Here is a 21,972-nt window from a genome sequence, read left to right as displayed (position 1 = left end):
CGATCAATAATAACAAGTGGTGATGACTGATAGACGATGGTGATCAGTGATCAGTGTCTCTATCTAAATCAGCAGCGGTGGTGATCTCTGATCATAAACACGATTTAACAATAAGGTATCTTAAATCGTGATCATACGTTATAACCTCATAGCATAGAAATAGTTATTCTCAGAGTCACGGTATAATTATAATATGTTACTTACTTAAATATATTAATAAATTTAATTACCTACATAAATATTAAGTACTAAATACACACAAGTTCGTGTGTACGCCTAGGTCCGTGAAGCCTGGCCTAGGGCGATAAGTTTTGTAAAAAATAGAAAAAAAATTGTATTAATATTTACTATATTTTTTTTTTCTTGGGGTAGAGGCGGCATATTTAAAAGGGCCTAGGGCGGCACCTGTTCTAAATCCGACACTGAATACATAGTTATATCATGATTTTTCTGCGATCAATGATTGTAGGGTGTAACCTAATACCTATATAATGAATTCTGTGGTCAACAGATGTACTGGGAATTAAGGAAATATAATATGTTTGTACAGAATAATTTACCAGTGTTCTATTAATATTTTAAGTAAAAACACCAATATTTTATTATGGTCTTATATTGTATGAGAATCAAAAAATTAAAAATTATGTAAGATAAAAAATCATTTTTTAAATTATTTCTAGTTAAGAATTCCTATATATAAATTATATATTAATGTCACCAAACAACTAGAATGTATGTAAGAAAAATACAAAAGAACAAAATGATATTTTACTCAAAGATGCTATACTTTTAATTTATAAATAAAATATAAAAATTAAAAATAATAAATATTTAAGTTAAAGAATTTAAAATCGTTTATATTATTTTCACTTCTACAGTTAAGAAAAATATTTTATTTATTGGTATAGAAGTATATTAAATATAATTATTAACAATTTATTTTAAATACATAAATATATACACACACATAATGCATTACATAAACATAAGATGAATCATATAGGATACAAACTAATATACACTATACTAATTATTTAGTAACGGTATTTAGTAGAGTAGTCTTTAGGAGAAACTACCAAACCACGTCCTTTTCTGGCACCTCTATACACTGTTTCAACAATATCTATCATTTCTTGTTTGTCTTCAAGTGCCCAATTAATTTTATTGTTATTTCCGGTACCCAAATCAATCATTATGTGTTTGTTGCGGAAGAAAAACATAACCGTACACGGATCATACAATTCATACCTAAATAAAATACAACCAATAATAATTATAGTGAGAGCATAATAGGTATGTGTATAATAATCAATAAAATAGTTTATTTAGAATTACATTTTATTAAAATCCGGTACTTTGGTGATGTCAACTAAATATATAACAGCAAAGTTTTTCACTTTTTCTGCAATATTATACAAAACCTCATCCATTTTCATACATGTAGGATCCCAATCATGACCAAAACGAATAACCTGTAAATTATAATAGGTCGAATATATAAAACAAATACTAGGCTAATATACTAGAATATGGATTTTGAATCAATAAAAACTATGGAAAAAATAACAGAGATCAGTAAATCTTTTAAAAAGTTGTTCAAATAAGCTATCCATGTTAATGATTTACTTAATAATGATTTCCAATTGCCTACCTATTTAAATTTACATTTCCTATTTTTATCAAAATGTTAACATAACATAATATTCTTTAACATGCCAAATTGTTTCCAAGTGTATTATTTCTATAACCAAACATAAAGTTAATATCTAATAAATAACCATAACATTTTCATATTTGTCGTAATTTAATGATGACAAATCTTCTAATATTTTTAATAAAAACAAAATGTCTTTTATTTACTCAAATAAAAAAAATGCGCTTTTACTTAAATACTATAAGCCAATGTTTTGTTTATATTTTATTTAAACTTTTTAATTGAATTAAAGAATAATACTATTAGTATGTTAGTTTTTGAATAATTTGTAATTAACAATATCAAAATAAATTATAAAATTTAAAATTAGCAAAAACATAAAATTGTATACAATATATAAATCTACAACTTAAGTAAATAGTTAGATTCAAAATCCATACCTATTCTAATTAAATATACATATGTATTAGTAAAATATTCTACTTACAACCACCCTGTCTTCCTCCGAGAGAATTGCTTGATCGACTTGCCAGCCGTTAAACAAATGCGCTAACATATAAGACATATTTAATGATTTACAGAAACTTTTTCTTGCGCAATGAGTCTTGTTTTATATCAAAAGTAGGCTAATAATTCCTTTAATAGTTTTTCAATTTTGAATTTTAAAATTGTTATTTGTTTGTAACTTGTAACTTGTAAGTAATAAAGTAAAGTAGTCGAACAATAACAAACACGATATACAGTAAGTTGTATTAAGGTATCACAACAATATTGATAAGATTTATCACTTTTTCCTATCATTGGTAAAATCAGTTGGTAATAATGGAAATTTTCATAATTACCACTGATTTAATTGAGAACTTGGGTAATTTCAAATTTGAGACATGGTCAGTCGGTCAGTGTCTAAGATTATTACGATCACTACGGATAAGATATAATATATATTCAACCTTAGTCCATGGCCCATGCTAAATTCTTATCACCTCATGAACATTATTTAACTCCTACAAAAAAATAGTAAAATCAATTTTAACTAATTCAATCTGCTCTGTATGGTTTGCAACGGTTGGCAACAACGGTTTTTTTTTTTTTATTAAATTTTCAAAAAGTTTCAATTTAACAAAAAAGTTTTTATACATTTTAAATATTATTATTAATAATATGGTAGTATACATTTTTTCAATTATACATTTATACATTTATAATATAAATACCTATTATATATTGTTATAAGTTATAAGTTATAATTATTAAGTGTTTATAAGTACTATAACTTTACAAGTTAAATTATTCGGTAAGTAATAATATAATATTTAATAAAAACGATTTAGCCATGTAGGTATACACTTATTAGCATAAGCGGATAATTAGTCACATTCGTTGGGGGCCTTAACATATTTGGCTTATCCCCATATACATATATTTGTAGACGCTTCAAGTTGAGCCTTCAACTGTCTAGTGTTACTTGATTATATTTTGAGGGGTATAAGCTCCCCCCTCAAGTTCCCCCAATAACCGCCTATGCTCATTAGGTATGTAGGTATTTAATGGTATCCGTGAGACTGACACATAACTACATCATGAGTACTCAAGGGAATTTTATACCCGTATAATTATATTAAAATATAAAATATAAGTAGGAGTAAGTATAGAAAAATTTCACTTATATGTAAGTATGTAACTTATATAATATATTTAGGTATTTTCATTGGTGCTTATTGTTGGAAAGGGAAGCTAAGAGATATTTAGGGAATTTTCTAAATAACTTAATGTATTTAAACAAAGACTTTCCACAAGGGTTGCAAAATACTAATTTTCCATCAGTAGTGAAAACCTCAGTACCTATCTTTATTTATTGAGAAAATCCATTCTCGAATTTTGTTGCAAATCGAACTTATTTTTGGCATATTTATGATTTACGGACTAAACAACAAACGAGTAATGATGCAACTGTGTCTGTGTGGTACAGGCGTACAGCAAGATTGATACAACAAGATGAATTAAGGTTATAGGTTGACACAAACGTTGATCGTAATTGATTATTCATCTTATCTTTATTCCAGTTATTATTTAATGCCAACAAAATTATTTTTAATATTTCTACTATTCTACTTGACAAAATATTATTTTATACATTTTTTTTTTTAACTTTCGGACTAATATGCAATAAGTCATGGGTTCTCAACCTGGCGGGGCGCGCCCCCCTAGAGAGGCATGACAAAAATTCAGGGGAGGGGGGTGTGAACATTTAGAAAAAAATACGAAAATGAAATGATATGATAAAAAAAACTTCATTGAAGTTAATATTCATATTAATCCAATAACCAACAAAGTTATGACGTACCTATATATTATAAAATATAAATCCATATTATATTAGTATACATTTACATATAAATATTATGTATACATCAATGTTATAGTAGTGAGGGGTGAGGAATGAACTTATACAATAATTTGAAAGGGGGTGTGAAGCTCAAAAAGTTGAGAATCCATGCAATAAGTAGTAACCATTAAATATGAAAAAAAAATCGCCAGTATCTGATTTGTAAAGATTACTGATAAAAATCCAAAAATGTGAAAAGGAAAAAAATATGCAATACATAGAAATTCGCGCTCTATATTATGACTTATGTGTTGTGTCATTATTTATCAGTTGTCTTTATATTGTCTAAAATTAAGAAAATAAATTAGAACCTATATTTTTAGGAAACAATTGAATTTCCCATATTTTTAAAATTATACTTAAAATAATAACATTACCTATTCGTAATTTTTTGTAACATAAAAATTGCTACCGACTTGTGAATTGTAGGTAATTGTTATTTACCCCTACCCTTCTTCAAAAGTAATACATTAAATATAATATAAAATTATATAAATATAATTAATAATAGGTACATTTATTTTATTAACTACATTAAGTTATATCAAATTATTAAATAAAAAAATATTCTAATTTAGCGTAAACATTTTACCATGTTTTAATTTTAAAATTATACTGCGACTACCTCAATTAATTTTTTCCTGGCGTTTTGGTAAAAATTATTCTATTTTGTATAGCAATTTTTACCAAATAAACGAATTGAAAAACAGGTGTAATAAGTACAACAACTTATCTTCATTTTCTTAGTCGTTCCTTACATTTTTTTCAAGATTTATAAGTTCGTCACCGTAAATCTTAATATTATGATTAACTTACATTGTGTACACTTATATTGTTATGTTTTACTAAGCTATATAATAATCGTTGCATTTGGGCCCATGCACCGCCCTTTCCCTCCTTCTTCACCACGTGTGCCACAAAACGAATTACCCCTGTCACGTAAGTTCCCCTTCTCCGCCGTATGATCGAGCGTCATCAGCCTAGGAAATGGTAAAAACGATAAATTTGAAAAAAACAAGTATAATATTATACAAGATGAAAAATCTATAAACGCGATGCGTCTGCAGCGCGGACCGGTTGTGTCAGTCGGAGCGTAAACGTTAGATACCTAGATCGGCGTCGATGGTTGCGGTCGTGTCCGGTTTCATTAATATAATAATATGTATAATTGTATGTTGTATAGCATACGGACAATATAATATATCTCTATCGTTTAGTGTAAAATTAAGAAAAATATATTAGTGTTCCGAACGAGAACAATAGGCGCGTCCCACGAACGAATATAAATTAATTTATCATCGATAAAACATATAATAATATATTGTATATTATATATTTAAGTGTTTGTGTGATACCATTGACCGAAGACGACGACAATGACTGTTGCGATTCACCGCCGATACAGCTACCCTACACCGTCCACGCGTTACAGGTAAGTGCAAGTCCAAGACAAGTTTTATTTTATCTTTACGTACCATTACACTTATACAGTTTTACCGTTAATATAATATAATACAATATTATTTTATATTTATTACATAGGAAATAAACTTTTTTAACAGGGCAGTAGGTATACATCATACATTACAATAATGATAAAATAATAGTTTACCTATACTATTTATTAAAACATATAAACATATTAGGTATGTTATTCATAATTATTAATTTTGTCTATCCGATAAATCAATTTTTTTTAAGTAGCCTTTAAATTTTAATAATTTTATTATAATAAGTATAAACATTTAATTTAAGCATCTTATATATAATTTACTTAATAAATATTAAAATATAACTTCTAATTTATTGCAAATGGTTTTTAATAATTATTAAGAATACCTAATTACATCAATATTTTCTTTATAATGAGTAGATACTATTATGATATTTTATAAGTATCTTGATTTGTTGTATCAGTTGTAAATTAACTAAATGTTGTAAATGTGAAATATTAAGTGGGTATGAAATATGTATCTTATTTAAGTCATTTATAAAAATTAAAAAGTTATTAATATACATAAGCTAGGTGGTATAAAATTCTTGAAATACATGAATATTGCAATAATATATATACCTATTATTAATTAATAAAAATACACCTCTATTACCATACGCGCGATGATTTAGACTTACCTACTTATTTTCAAATTAAATTTTTATGACCTGCACAATGATTACTATGTTTGTATACATTATAATTGGTTCCAGTAATCCATTCATCGTTTATGAGTTTATGACTATAGTGTATGTTTATTATATGATCGTAGGACCTATTTACATAAAACTTCTTATTATAGTGCACTTGCTGTGTTATTTACTTTATATTCATCCGGTTTCAAATACTAGGGTCTATGATGAATGCAATATTTGATTCTATGACTTTTATTTAAAGACTATATGTACTAATGTACCGATAGCAGACGCCTGACACATGATAGGTATAATATATACAATGGTTTTGGTGGTTCAACTTCCCTTCCAAATGTGCAAATGTTATATGAAAACATTTATTATTTATATAGTTATATCGGCACCTATTATAATTTAGGATTCATAATTTATATTGTTTATATTTATAACCTAACATCTTTCGAAATATTTTTTTTTTATAATTGATATATCAAAGTCAAAATTCTAACGAGTTGTTTCTATGTTATTAAAATTTAAATATGATGATATTCAGTGGCGTGCCGAGGGTGGTTAGAGGTTTAACCCCCCAGAAGTGAAACATGTAGGTATAATTTATTCTTTTATGGAATATTACATTAACAACATTTTTATAGGTACGTAATATACAATATATGTATAAATGGTAACCCCCTCCCATAAACGAATTCTGCGTAAACCACTGATGATAGTTTTCAAGAATTATTTGACAAAAATATAAAATATGTGTAATATTAGATCTAAAATTAATTATTATACACGAAAAGTTTTTATAAATCATTAAATATTAATAAGTTTAAAGTGTTCAAATCATCATAGCTTGCTTCTTTCCATATCTTCCAAATTCCAATAAATCTATACATTTTTTTTTGCTTTAAAAGTAAAAAGAATGTTTCTAATAAGAAAAAAAGCCGCTTAGAAACTACCTAGTTTACCTACATAAAATTCCAAAAATTAAAATTTGAAATAATTCATTATTAGGGGAACAAATTGGAGTGATTATGCTTGGTTAATCAATTAATGTATAATATATTATATTGATGCGTTTGATGTATTATAGTGTTGTATCGAAAAATGAGCGGATGTATACAAAGTCTTATATAGTTATATGAATGTTATTAAATTTAATATTAAAAATAACAAAAACCACATAATCATTTCGATATGAATATGCCAATAGTATATTAATAGTAGAGATATATACTAAATATCTGTGAGCTATGCATTACAAATTAGTAAAATACTTAATAAAATATTATGCAATAAAATCTCGAATATTCAAAAAAAAAATTATAATAACAATGTACTATTATAGTAATGGCGTAAAACGAATTTTTACAGAAATAAATATATTATAAAAACTCAACATTGACATGAGAATATATTTAATATTTTAATATTTACATTTCATATTCTTAATTATTCAAATTATTTCTTTTTATTATCTATTTGATGTTGCCAATAGACTACCTATATTAGCTGCCTAATAAAATTATTTATAAATATTCCATCTTTTAAAGATAATTATTTCAATTTAAAGCGTTTAAAGTGCTTTTACAAGGATTATGCAATACAATTATCATGCCTAAATTTATTAAATTAAGTACATTCTATATGAAATAGTACTCATTCACTTAGCATTTAAAAAATATTTAATTATTCATTTTTTAGCCTAAAATAAATATGTTATTTTAATAATCGAACACTACATTCATATCTGATAAATAGCTCAATGAGATTATTATATTATACTATTAGGTATATATTTTTTTATTAATAATTGAAAAAAAAAATTTTGAATCCAAATTCTAATTTTTAATATTTAAATCATAGTAGGTATTAAAATAAAAAGATGACATCGTTGTTATTACAGATAATAATGTGTCTAATACATGACATACGATTAGTTTATTGATCATAAAAACCTTTTAAATAGTAGAATTTAAACTGCGCATGTTAACATGCCTATAATAGCCTATTAAGCAGTTAAATATCGTACCATATGTAATTAAATAGATCAATTATGAAAGTGATATAATATATTTATACAACATATGTCGAGCAAAAATATACGTAATACTGTATGTCTGTATATTGTGACTGTGAGTTACCTACATTGTACTCAGCTTGCGTCGTCTAGATTACCTATATAGGTAGTTTAAGTAATATAGTGTAGCAGTGTAGTACCTGCTATAATAAAAACATAGTATAATAATACTGTATTTGTACATCATGTAGTACAACTAAGTAATTAAACTGTACTTATACTACAGAAAAATGTCTAATTTACGTTTAGCCACCTAACACTTTTTATAAAGATGAAGTATCATCGTTTTAATACTAACGCGTTATTTAAACTCATTATCTTATAATCACCAGTCATTATACTAAAAAATAACAGTTAACAAAGTATGTTTAGCCTATATAATTTTTTTGCATATCCTACTCGAAAATTGTTCTGTTTGTTAAGTTCAAAAATATACCTCCAAGTTGATAAATATACCTTAATATCGAAGATATTAAAATTTTAAATTCATATAGTTATTTATAGATACTATATAAATATATAATAATTAGAAAGAAAATTTTATTTGTCGAGCTGTATTTTTTTTTTACTTATTTTGCATCCTCGGCAATATTAGTTCAATAAATCAAAAATAATAAAATGCCAACTAAAATTGGATTATCAGCTGCGGTATTTCCAATTTTGAAAAAAAAAATAATAATAAAAGTACCTATATAATTGTCAATTGAAGTGCAAAAGTAACACAAAACTCTGTTTTAATTCAGAGACGTACCTACAAAACGATACATTTTACACATAATGATACATTAAGTCATCAAGCATACAACCTTCTTTACATTTTATTTCAATATTGAAGTTATTGATGAAAAAAGAAATTGAACATGCTTGGTAAATGGTAGATCATCTTGTTTATATTTTAACTACAATACTATGTCACATAATTCATTGTCTATACATATATACGATGCACGAGAATAAGTAGACAAATTTAATTTATGCATAAAATATTATACTCAAAGAAGTCAATTAGTCAAATGCAATATAATATTATATCAACTATTTGTTCGTATTTCGTAGTTTGGTCCGATGGAATGTCGTGACGTCCGGTTGTTAAAATTAAGCCGGAGCCGTTTGGGTATATTAAGTTTGTAATGCCATTATAATTTACCTATAATATATTTCCACGTGCTTGTTGAAAACAACATCTTATAAATAGAATATATATATACCTATATAGCATATATAGATATAATAACTACGTGTTCTGTAAAATTTAAAATAATATGTAGACTAGCGCATTATTAACATGCGTATTATTATTAAATAAACTTGTATAAGTGTCTAACCCCAGTGACCCACATTCGAATCATCTGGACCATTAAAACAGTATTATAGTATACCTGACCTGTATGTACATAACTAAACACATAAAATATATAACCTACTGTATAGTGACTTGTCCCGAAATCCAGTGGTTCCAATAGTGGTTACAAATTATCAGTAAAATACTATAATACGAGTGTATTATTTATTAGCTTAACCGGTACAGGTTCCGTTTTTATGTTCAGTTGACTGTGGCTGAGTTTATAACGTAAAATATATATGTTCTAGATACGGGGTGTTTGATTAGACAGGTACCTACTACTATATAGTACTATTATAGAATTAAAATTTTACCATTCACAGTATATTAATATTATGACCATCTATCAGACAGGATAAAAGTGTACATACAGCCATACAACTATACGAACAACTTCGCGATATTACCATTTTATATGTACCTACAACGGCGGAGATGATGATGCGTGTGATGGGTACCGTTAGTGCTCTAAGCTATATTAAGTAAACGTGTGTGTATGTGTCACTTTATACGTCTTTACTTACTACTTATAGTAATAATATTATTATATGAGTATAAATGGTATACAAATAATAATCCGGTATGTACATTGTACGTATAATATTATGGTAGTTTAGGTCTTGAGTAGGTATACATTTTGTATACATATGTCTTATGTGGGTACTTTATGGGTATACAAGTTCGCGATGGAAAGATAAATAATTACAAACAAACAAACGTCGAAGTACACGATACTTTTTATATGATACGTCTCGAAATTTACTTTAAAACTTATCTAGTATAGTATAGTAAGAGGATTTGTTTCCACCACAAAAAAATAGTTATCTTATGGTTGACATTTAAGTACATTAGTTCTATGTATAATATTACATAATAATAAAATATACATAATATTGGATTGGTGCAAATAGTAGGGGGGATGCTGGACCTCACTAAAATCAAGTAAGTACTTATTAATTTAGTATTAAGAAAAAATAATTTTTTTTCAACTTTGAAATCAAACCCAATAAATATTGTTGAAAAATAATTTTGAATTTTGATATTGGTGGTAGCTAGTAGGTAAATCTTATTGATGATGAATAAACACAGATGATAAGAATTGTTGTGTTTTCTGTAGAAAATGTAACAGGAAAATAATATGAATAGACAGTTTAATATTTTACGACAGATATATACGTGTTTATTCGTCGAGATTAGGTTATAGTTAGTTTATTAGTCGAGTATTTTATTGAGTTTGCTTATTAGATACCTATTGTATCTAAACAATTATTTTTATTTTTATATCGATAACTATATAATATTTAGAGTTTTAAGGGACCAAGTTTTTGTAATGTATATTGTAGGCCGTGGGGATTTAATTCTCTCCCACTCGAAAAAAAATATGTCCTATGAGCCTATATCTAATTAGTAATTAATAATTATTAAATTAAATGGTATATACAAAACACAAATGATATTTGTATAAACAAAACTGCATACATATAACTATATAAGTATATAACGTTTTAAAACTTTCTAAACTATGTACAATGTGTTAGGTATTATTCTGGTATTAGAATACAGTATATAATTATTGAACAGATCGAACAATCTTCTTTTAAATCTGATAATTTATTTATTTAAATAACACTAGATTATTTTCTATGTATTTATATCATGGAGCTTTTAATTTTTGTATGATCTAAATAGTTCCTATTTGTTCATTAGTTGTGTGATTATTGATTTTTTATTTTTATGGCTGTATCAGCTGGTTGGCATTTGACACTTATAACCCACACTAGCTACATTCACTATTTTTGTTGATGAATATCGATATGTTTAAATAATATCTTACAAAAATCAAAAATATTTAAGATTCATAAAAAATTATATTATGTTACATTTTTCGCTTTGAAATAAATTTAAAGAGCAATAACACTGTGGTATGCAACCACAATTTAGGCAAATATCACTGTACCATGACCATAAGTGTCGTCTCCACGGCGGATGATCTCGATAGAAGGCTGCTGACCGCCTCCACCGGATGAGTCAAATCTCCTTTAGACCACTATGTACCATTTTATGGTAAATTACTTGACATAATTAGCGCACTGTTGATTCACTGGTCGTTTCTTCATTCTGTTTGCTTTGCTCTCAATGTCACTACTTCGCAAATACTAGGATATTCAACAAGTTGTCATCGTAGCTCGTTAACCTATAAAAAGTATATTGTATATGCAATTATTCGTTTTAATTTTTAAACAATAGAACTGCAGTGTTCTCGTTAAATACAAAAATATTGTATTGAACTTAATCGTATTAAATACATAATCTCATATTTTATTTATCATATTTCCTAATTTAGAATTCCACTCTGGTTTATCTAATTGTCCGTGCAATATAATTGCATTTATATAATCACGATGGATAGCTACCAACACTGACGGACTACGGTGCAGGTACAAGTATAGGTACAATTGTAGTTAGGTTCTTGTAAGTATTTATTTGCAGTTATACACAGATTGATTTATCGGAAATCCTCATTCTCATTGTTTCTTTGATGATAAATTTATTCAACTTCTTATTTAAGGATACATAAACATCATATTTTTTAACTGCTGTGATCCAAACGGTTATTTCAAATGAGTAGGTACCATTATTTTTTATTGTAAATTGTAAAGCAGATGATGTTTTAAAAATATTTTGATTTATACAAATCGAAAAAAAGAACAAGAGTAATATATTAATATATATGTATTAACTTTGTACATAGATACTAAGATCCACGATTTCGGGCTTAAATATATATAATAGGGGCTATGATGGTTTGAAAATTATAGTACTAATAAAATTAAAATTTTATATTAATTATAAAAAATTGTTTGTGTATTATAAGAATAGCTAAATAGGTACTATACTTAATAACTTAATAGTGATATATGACTAAATATAGTCATATTGACGATATATATAATTTATGTTTGAACAATTATTAAAAATCGAGTATACTTACTATTCTTAAAGTAGGTACATTAAGCTTATTATTCAGAAATCACTCGTATTCATATTTAAATTTAAATACACGGATATTTTAAAAACTCATCTTACTTTTACTGTAAAGATCTGCAGTAAAGTTATTTTGAAAAAAAGTAGTTTCTATCAAAAAAATTAAAGAATGTACCAACCTATCTAAAAGTATAAAAAAAATTTCAAAAATTTGTAATAAATTCAGTACCTACTATATTAAAATATTAAATATAAGGGACCGCTTAAGCACATTTAATGCGAATTATCTTATACATATACTTATTGTATTATAATACACGGAAATAAAAATATATATATAAACAAAGACAAAACTTTATACAGTAAGCAAGATTATTACATTATACTCACTGTAATAAAAATAACGTACACAGCCGGTCCATTTTCACGGGTGCCCACCCATTTACTCACGGCCAATTAGTTCGATTTTCCACATGTTCTCGCGACGATGCATTATGTTAAAAATATTTTCCTATGTATAATATACGCGACGATGTTATTTCACAAGTAAAAACGGTGCATTATAATATACCGATGCGGTGGTTTTAGAAATTGCTTCCCTCTAAAATATAAAAAATCCACCGTTCACCAAATAGGTATATATATATAAATAATTTAATATGTATAATGTATATAATAACTATATACATATATTTATATATGAATGTATGATACGCCTACTCTATAACGTAACTTTGTTTGTGTCCATAGATATTATTATTTATAATAATAATAATGACGTGGTGTTGCATCGATATCGAAGACAAGGCCGTGGAAAATGTTTAATATTTGTCGGTTACAATAAGCGGGTTTTTTCAATTTTTTTCATTACATTATTTTTTATTTTATTTTTTTGTTGACACGCATAGTATAACAACCAAATAGCATAATAATATTATCTGCCTATACTTACGCGTCTACGTTGTATGTTTATTGTATACACTAGTCTCAAATAATAAATTGGTAAATATAATACATGGTCACATATCGTGTGACATATATGGAAACGCTGAATTTATAAACATTTTGTAAACGTAATAAGTTATAGTAATATTATAGCAGTTAATGAGCTACATATTACTATGAGAATGACTGCAAAATTATCGGGAAATATGTCGGGAAATAAATACACTATATACAGTAAAACGGTATAGTAGACCATCATTTTATTTTTTTGACGACTGTCATAATAATATACCGTTCAATTATAGGCAGATATTATAATGATTTTTGGTTATTACATTATGCGTCGTATAACATTTGCCATTTTCAACGATTATCTTGTCAGTTGCTGTCATCGTATAGATATCAGGATAACCTTTATTTGTACACTACCGTCTACCGCAGTGAGTACCGCCTATTCAAAATTCATTAACACTGAAAAAAGTAGTTATGTCTATGTGACGTATTTTATTCATGAATCGATATAAAAAATAAAACCGGATTTCAAACATTTTAAAAGTATACAACAGTTCAAATAATCTAGATATTTTAACTAATACAAAGGACTACAGTAAGTTAGAATTTTATTTCGTGAGGAACTAGGAGATTATTTAAATATTATTAATTGAACAGTTTTCTACTTGAAAAAAAAATATCGGTTTCGAGCAAAAATGATATTTATGTATCATAGAAATCTTATAATATCACGTTATAAATTAATTTTATAAAAATGTACATTTAATATAATATTTTTTACGATTATTTATTTACTTATTATACCAAAAATATATCATTAAAATTTAAAGTACTGTCCTATAGAAACTGTTAATATGGTCAATGTTCCTACAATCATACATAGTCACATAGGTATTAGGTATACGTAAATAGTTACTATATAGTATATACTTATTATTATATAGTAACAAATAGTAAATAGGTATATTACATTATATATAGTGCTATAAATCGGCATGTAACGGTAATCATATAAAAATACATATTTTGTAAATATATTATATTCAAAAAAAAAAATGACAAGAATGAATAATAATATGTTGTTTCATAAACCACCGGATTTATCCCAACTCTGCAGCTTGCCACCGTTATTTACAGACCAAATTCTGGCAGTTACTTAATTCGTACATCAGAAGGTTTTTCTAATAATATTTATTATTTTCATTTCTTTGATGCAATGAGTAAAATAGTGTTTTCTTCTATATTTGTTCGTATTATTGGATTATGTTATATAGTTATCGATAAAAATAATCTCTATAAAACTAAAAAAGATGAGGAATATAGTACTAGAATTAAAATTATTTATAAATGTATTAATATTATTTTAAAGAAATTTAAGCAAGATTTTTATAAAATATACCAAATTCCAAAAATATCAAAATAAATGTTTTATTAAAGATTCTATAAGCAGAGCACAGGGACAGTAAACATTTTTAGTAATGAATTGAATGTAGTTGGTACTTTGGAAGGGAGAGGCAAAAGTAAAAGTAAGAAATTCCAAATACTTTTTTTATAATCAAGAAAAAGATAAAAAGAAAAAGGCGGTGGTGAACTCTCCCGATTTTATGGTAAACTCTCCCGATTAGCAGTACTGGAGACCCGGGATAGTTTTCATGTTTCCGACAGGTTATTTTGGAATAGGCCCGGGAGAGTTTACCATCTGGAGAGTTTACAATCGCCAAAAGAAAAACGAAAATTTTTAGTCAAATACAATTTTGATAAAATCGATTTTGTTTTTTTGGTAATTCGAAAACGACGAAAACGAATTATCGTAGATTCTTGAAACCAAATAATGTTTGTATTATTATTTTTTTTTATCATTTTCTATTCTTTTTGAGTTATTTATAGGAATAAGTTATTTTCAATTTTTTAAAAATAAATATTGATTAAAAATTATTTTCCAGGTAGGAATGCCTCTTATTTTCTCAATCAAAAATATTGAAAATTTATAGTCTCAATGTTTGTTTATAAACGTTTAAAGTTTGAATTTCGTTAAACATTTTTCATGCTTAAGATTTGAAAATGTAATACAAGGTCAGCTAACCTAAATAAAAAAAAAATTCTAACCAGTAATCCAGATTAATGTTTTATTTCAAGATCAAATTTTTACGATACTCCATATTCACCTATACAATTACTTATCCTCAAAACAAATTTTGATATTTTATTATACTTGTATTTCAAAAAAAAAAAAAAAAATAATAATAATAATAATAACAGTATAGTTATTTGAAATGTTGATCAAATAGTTATGTTATCATTTTCATTATGTGATAAAATTATCAAAATTGTTAACCTTTTTTGAGTTTTTTAGAGGCGTGACAATTTTTTTTTCTATAAATTTTGATAAAATATTATTCACAGCTTCCTTTATAGATATAATTTTAAGTTTAAATTAAAAAAATATTATTCGTAAATAATTATTAGGTATTTGTTGAAACTTTTGTCGTTTCGTATATACTATAATATATATTATATATAGGTACCTATAACCAGTATAACCTATCATGTATTATATTATATAGTCATATTATTTACTAAGCGAAATTCAATTTTGAAAATATTTAGATTAATTATAATATATATACCATGGTCCACAGGCCTAGACCGATTCACGATATCTACGTCGGTATTGAACTATTAGCTAATAACAGCTATAGTAGTACAAGTACTAATAATATATATTAAATGCGATTTGTTTTTGGCAAAAAATAGAGCAACTGCCAGCCTACCTTATTAGTTATAAATAATAACTAAATAATTTAGTAATTACTGATAGAAATTTAATATACTATAATAGTATAATACAGTCATACATAATAAAAATCCTAAGAAATAATAAAAGACGTCTCTGCTAGAAATTGTTTTTGTGTACAATGATACATCATTAAATTCAAATTTAACACAATATCCATGATCACTATGTATCGTAATGACATACTCATTGATGAGATACACATACACTCGACACCTACTATACAACATAGTGATTTCCCTGGTTAAATACTTAAATAAGACTTTAATTCACAATAATATACATTTTTCAACATTTTGTATCATATAAACAATTAAATAGATAATTATTAATAATATTATAGTAAAACAATATATTATATTTTTACCATGAACTCCAATTACAATAAAAAATAACTAGTTTTTTTATGTATATATTGTAAATAGGTAAATTGCATTTTATCGCGGGTTAAAAGCAGATTATCTTAGAAGACGTTATTTTTATAGCATTTAAGTATAAAATATAATTTGTCGATCCCGGAAACCTCACTTTCTAAAAGCTATTCTGTTTTCGTATTATCCCATATTCCCATTTATATATAATTCTAGAAGCACATATTATAAAATAATTTAATTGTTTTATTATATGCCATTAAATTTGAATTTTAAACATAAAAACGGTCAAAACGCTTGTATATATTAAATATATATACAAAACAACACTTAAATTATCAAAATTTTATAATAATAATTGAACGTTTTACAATCCGTATAGCGGTTATATGTTTTAAAATACTAGGTATATTATTAAAAAAAATGACTCTATCATCACCTATGTAGGGTCAAATCTAAACGAGTTATTGTTTTTCCAACCGTTACTCTAAATAAGATTTAGTATTTTTAACTATTATAATCGGACACAGGTAATAATGTACAGCTATCCTTACAGATTTTTGCAGGTGTTCTATTATATATACTTAGTTAATACTGAACATTGTGTAATATATATACATACATACAATCACAGGTGTATCAGTTATATCTGCTTAAATGGTTTTTTTAAAATAAATTTTAACGAATCTATACACAAGTATCTAATGCGAAAATATTATAAATAATTGTTCAACTATAAAAATATGATAAAGCGAAAGAAAATGTAGAAGATAATTATTTCAGATAGTGTTAATAGTATTCAAGTATTTAAAGTGTTATAATAGTATCCATTAATAGTAAATAGGTAGGTATATCTAAGAAAAATTAAAATTAAAATAATTATCAATTTAAACATTAAAAAGTTTAAAACAATTGAAATATGAAAAACGAAAATAATAAATCTGTAGAATATAAATATTATTTATGAAATGCAAATTTACATGATTGCTTGTAAAGTTGTAACCATTTATATACCAAAATACTGACTACTTTGATTCATTCTGTTTAATTATAATTACCTAATATTAAAAATTCCAAACATATTTTTAATCAATAATAATTCAATATAGGTATGCTTTAAATTAAAATATTAAAAATAACTGGTTACACTTACGAGTGCAGGTAATTCATTATAAGACTTCATCAATATTACATGGATGTATTAAATTTTAATTTGATAATAAATAATAACATAATAACCTAACCTAACGATTCTGAGCGGAGACGGTATAACAACCTCTATTTCTAAAAATATTAATTCTCATAATTTATTTAAATGAATATAACTTATGAGTAATTTATTTTTTAGTAGTAGCAGTATGAGTACAGTACATCGAACTTGTTAAAAAATATCGCATGTATTATATTATTAATTATTAGGTGTAATTTATCATAATATATTGTTTTTATTAACTGTATAACGCATACCGTATATAGACCGATGTGAATAAGTTCATGGTATACGTATAACTGGTTTAAGTTAAGGGATTAGAATAAATATGTTGAATATTGTTATATGCATAGAAAATAATTGCTATACATATTACCTATATCTTTTTTTCTTTTAATAATCGATAATAATTGGGTTAGTTTGAAAATGTTTAAGAATACTAAGAGTTTAAAATAAACTAATGTTACCTATTTATTATTTGCTTATATATCGTACAGACAGTTTATTTTTCAAATAGATGTTACTGTTCGAATGCTTAACCTGTCGGTGGCTCGTCATTTAAAACACTATATTCGTATACCATCAAAGATTTAACATAAAAACGCTCAGTAAATAGTACGTGGATAAGCATGGATAATTATTATTTATTATCATAAGTTATAAGTTATAACTATCTGCTGTATGATACAGTGTTCTACTTAAATGTCCTTAATTTTATCATACATAAAAATCTCGATAAATGCAGTAAATTTATTATGAATGTTGTTTATGACCCATGTAATATAACCGACTGCTTGGATTTGATCTTCATCATAATATAACAGTAGATCGGAGCTGGTTATTGACGGTTAATGGTTATAACTTATAGATGACTTTGGTGCATACTTTATTATAATATCTTTGAAATTAAATTAAACATAACAGTAAAATCTCGAAAGGCCCTATTTAGTATTTTGTACTTGAAATATAATTATACATTAAATATTATAATATTATTTATGAATTTATGTACAATTATCATTGAAACAAAGTAGTAGACTGCAAGTACGTGGTTTCGATACTTCTATTTTAGTAAAAAACGTATGTTTGTATAAATAATATATTAATAATAGATAGAAATATGTGAAAAGAAAATGCATCATTTTATTAAGGTTTTTGCTGACTACTTTATTCCATTTATTCTATAGATTATGTTAATATGAACTAATACGCGTCTTTTCACTGGGGGCCTAGGTATTTGAAATTCGTTAAATATTAACTTTAAAAAATTCTTTTTTAAATTTCTTGCTGTTCAAAATTCAATGATTATGTCTCTCCCTTAGAATTTAGATCATATACATTCATTTACATTTCATTTCATGTATAACTATGTTTTGTATATATTTGCATCTTTACTGAAATGTGTTAACCATTATCGCCATCACCTTCAAAATTTCACTGTACTCGACATAAATGCACATGATCGAAATTAACTGGTTGTTTATGACGATTGATAATGTTAAGGTGATACGTGATATTTGATCCTAGTCATCAATACCATACGCATTTCGGTCATGTATTGTGAAATTCCAAGGGTGGTGGGGTTTATTGCACTCAATACAATATACGCATAATTACAACCATGAACGATGAACCATAGCTAGTATATATTATGATCTAAGATTTTTCTCAATGTACCTAACGGATTTGTCTAAGGAGGTTATTTTGTATTCCGTCCTTGAAAATCGTATTTTATTTTATTTTCACCTCTTCCAGTCTGTTTTTATTTTTATTTGTAGATCGGTTAATTAGTAGATCAATCGTAAGTTGGCTTACCAGTCACCGAATTTATTATCTAGTTTGATGTTTAGTTTATGTCGTTGTTATTACTTATTTGTCAATTTTGCATTTAAATTGCCTATTTCTGCATTTGATTAATTAACAGTGTGTCTACTCCTGTGGCCTTTATTATTGAATCATTCTCTAATCTCTTGACAGTTATTGCGATTTATAAAATTGAGCGTACTATGTTTCCATGTATATAGACATACATAGGATACATTTAGTATTGAGACTTTATTGTCGTTTCTTCTGACTTATTAGAAATAATATTAGTAGTAGACTTACTATTAAAATGAAATGCCTTTTGTTAAATCATATATTTACATTATTTCAGTTTAGCTTAATGTTTATTTTTTGGTTAGAAAATATAATGAAATATTATAATTTATTACATAATTAATGTAACAATTGTTATTTATTTATTTATAAATGAGTTAGAAAACTCATTAGAATAATAGTACAGTACGTAATATAATTATTTCATGCGACAATAACAACATACATAAAACAACAAATATATTTGAAATAAATTGAAATAATAATAATAATAATTAATTATAACTAATTTATAAGTAATATTGAACTTAATATTACTAAATCATAATCATTGTTTTATCTATACATTTTAAAATTAATAATCGCTGTATATGTCTTGCTTACTCGTAATACTGTATGTATTTTATTATAAATTCAACAAGTACCAAATAAAATAATATTTAAGTTATAACGTCTAAGTAAAATAGTCAAGACTCTTTGCAGTGGATAATAATCACGGTAACCGCTTTCAAATTAATTATGATCCGTTATTTCAACGACCTACCCACACGCGTAGAATGGCCATTTATTTTTGCTATAAACTACAATGACTCTGTCACGCATTGTCACAGTAACATTATAATAATATTAAATGTTTAATCTATAGAAATGTTTAAGACCTACAATATAATATGGATTAGTGACAACTTCGTCAGTTTTATTGTGGTTTTTTTTATACATCATTAATAAATAATAATATATTTTACCGTTTAAAAATACAATAAAAAAAAAAAAATAATAAAAGTAGCTGCTAGCTAGGTATCAGCTACAGGAGTTTCGTGGCGGATGCGTTTATTTAATTGTTTTAATTTCTTCGAAACTTTGCCATAGGAGTTTCTATGTTTGTATTTTATTCAAGATCACAGTATTATTCGTAAAATAATTATCAAGGAATAAGTTATAGACTTCTTATAATAGACTAATATTTAAAAATATTTATAAAAATAATAAGGTAAATATATGGGTATAATGCATCTCTATTTTCCATTAATATAATTTTAGGTTTTAAAAAAATATTTCTATTAATCTAAAAAATTATAATCATATATTTGGTAAATAGTCGGTAGTTAAAAACTTGTTGATTAATATGTATTTTACATCCATTATATACAGTGAGGTTCATGTGTATCATGTCACAACGTGTTTGTAATATTACCTATATACATATATCTACTAGTATAGTTATTAATTATTACATTATTATAAATTATAATCTTTTTTTTTAATTTATTCATACACTTCGCCAAAAGCAAAATTGGTCTATACAATAATTAGTATGAACACGAAGATTATTGTGTAGGTAGGTACTTAAATTATTATTGAAAAATGAAGAAATCGGCTGAACTGTAGAGAACCGCCACTAGATCACAATTATTCATATAATATGTTTCAGTGTTGATTGTTTGTAATTTAATGATCATCCTATCAATCAAGCGTTTGTGTTACGCGTATTATACACAATACGCATATTATAGGTACCTAAATCTTATAATTGCTCCTAGAAAACTGCCTATTTAATCTCCAAAGTCGGACGGACGACACACAGAATTTTACGAGATTATTGTTAACCTTAATTACTGTGTATAATAAATTAATAATTTTAATAGCTATAATGCCTTGTGGTACCTATAGACATACTACACGGATAAGTACATCTTTTTAAATAGGTAGGTACTACAATGCGCTTAAAAAAATATCGAGTATAACGTTCGTTTCAAATCATGCCATGTATCCGGAAAATAGTTTTAAGCTTTTGACCCAATTGCCAATCCCCCACAGGCCACAGCTGTATTCCATTATATTATATATAATTGTTTAAATAAGCATAATATATTAGCCATGCATATGCCATTACAACGTTTTTTTATTTTAAACGAGTTTTATTTATATATTTTCAATAAAAACGTTCAAATGATACCAAACC

The 21,972-nt window shown here is 25.8% G+C and overlaps 2 protein-coding genes across 3 annotated transcripts in view; one reads left to right on the top strand and one right to left on the bottom strand.

Annotated features, from left to right (window-relative positions):
• Positions 1-21: 21 nt before the first annotated feature.
• Positions 22-21,972, top strand: part of LOC114126112 (uncharacterized) — a 29,882-nt gene continuing 7,931 nt past the window's right edge. The window contains exons 1-2 of one of the 2 annotated variants that reach the window (XM_050200629.1): positions 22-115; positions 5,382-5,472. The gene's annotated coding sequence lies outside the window, so the exon portion shown is untranslated. Of the gene's footprint in view, positions 116-2,793; positions 2,949-5,381; positions 5,473-21,972 lie in introns of those variants that run through there. The other variant, XM_050200627.1, reaches the window with a different exon arrangement.
• LOC114126039 (thioredoxin-like protein 4A) lies at positions 837-2,395 on the bottom strand. Its single transcript, XM_027989911.2, has 3 exons — positions 2,142-2,395; positions 1,336-1,472; positions 837-1,248 (listed from the first exon to the last, which is right to left on the bottom strand). The coding sequence occupies exons 1-3, from the start codon at positions 2,217-2,219 to the stop codon at positions 1,035-1,037; spliced, it is 429 nt and encodes a 142-aa protein (XP_027845712.2). The 5' UTR covers positions 2,220-2,395; the 3' UTR covers positions 837-1,034.

The sequence above is a fragment of the Aphis gossypii genome, chromosome 1, assembly GCF_020184175.1.
Source record: "Aphis gossypii isolate Hap1 chromosome 1, ASM2018417v2, whole genome shotgun sequence".
Lineage (NCBI taxonomy): Eukaryota > Metazoa > Arthropoda > Insecta > Hemiptera > Aphididae > Aphis > Aphis gossypii.
This window is presented reverse-complemented; position numbering and strand designations above follow the sequence as displayed.

Bases quoted from the DNA above. Each gene is read 5' to 3' on its own strand.
- LOC114126039 (XM_027989911.2), bottom strand. From the start codon at position 2,219: ATGTCTTATATGTTAGCGCATTTGTTTAACGGCTGGCAAGTCGATCAA. The intron at 1,473-2,141 runs GTAAGTAGAATA...TATAATTTACAG, and splicing joins CGGAGGAAGACAGGGTGGTT to GTTATTCGTTTTGGTCATGA. The intron at 1,249-1,335 runs GTAATTCTAAAT...TATTTTATTTAG, and splicing joins GTACCGGATTTTAATAAAAT to GTATGAATTGTATGATCCGT.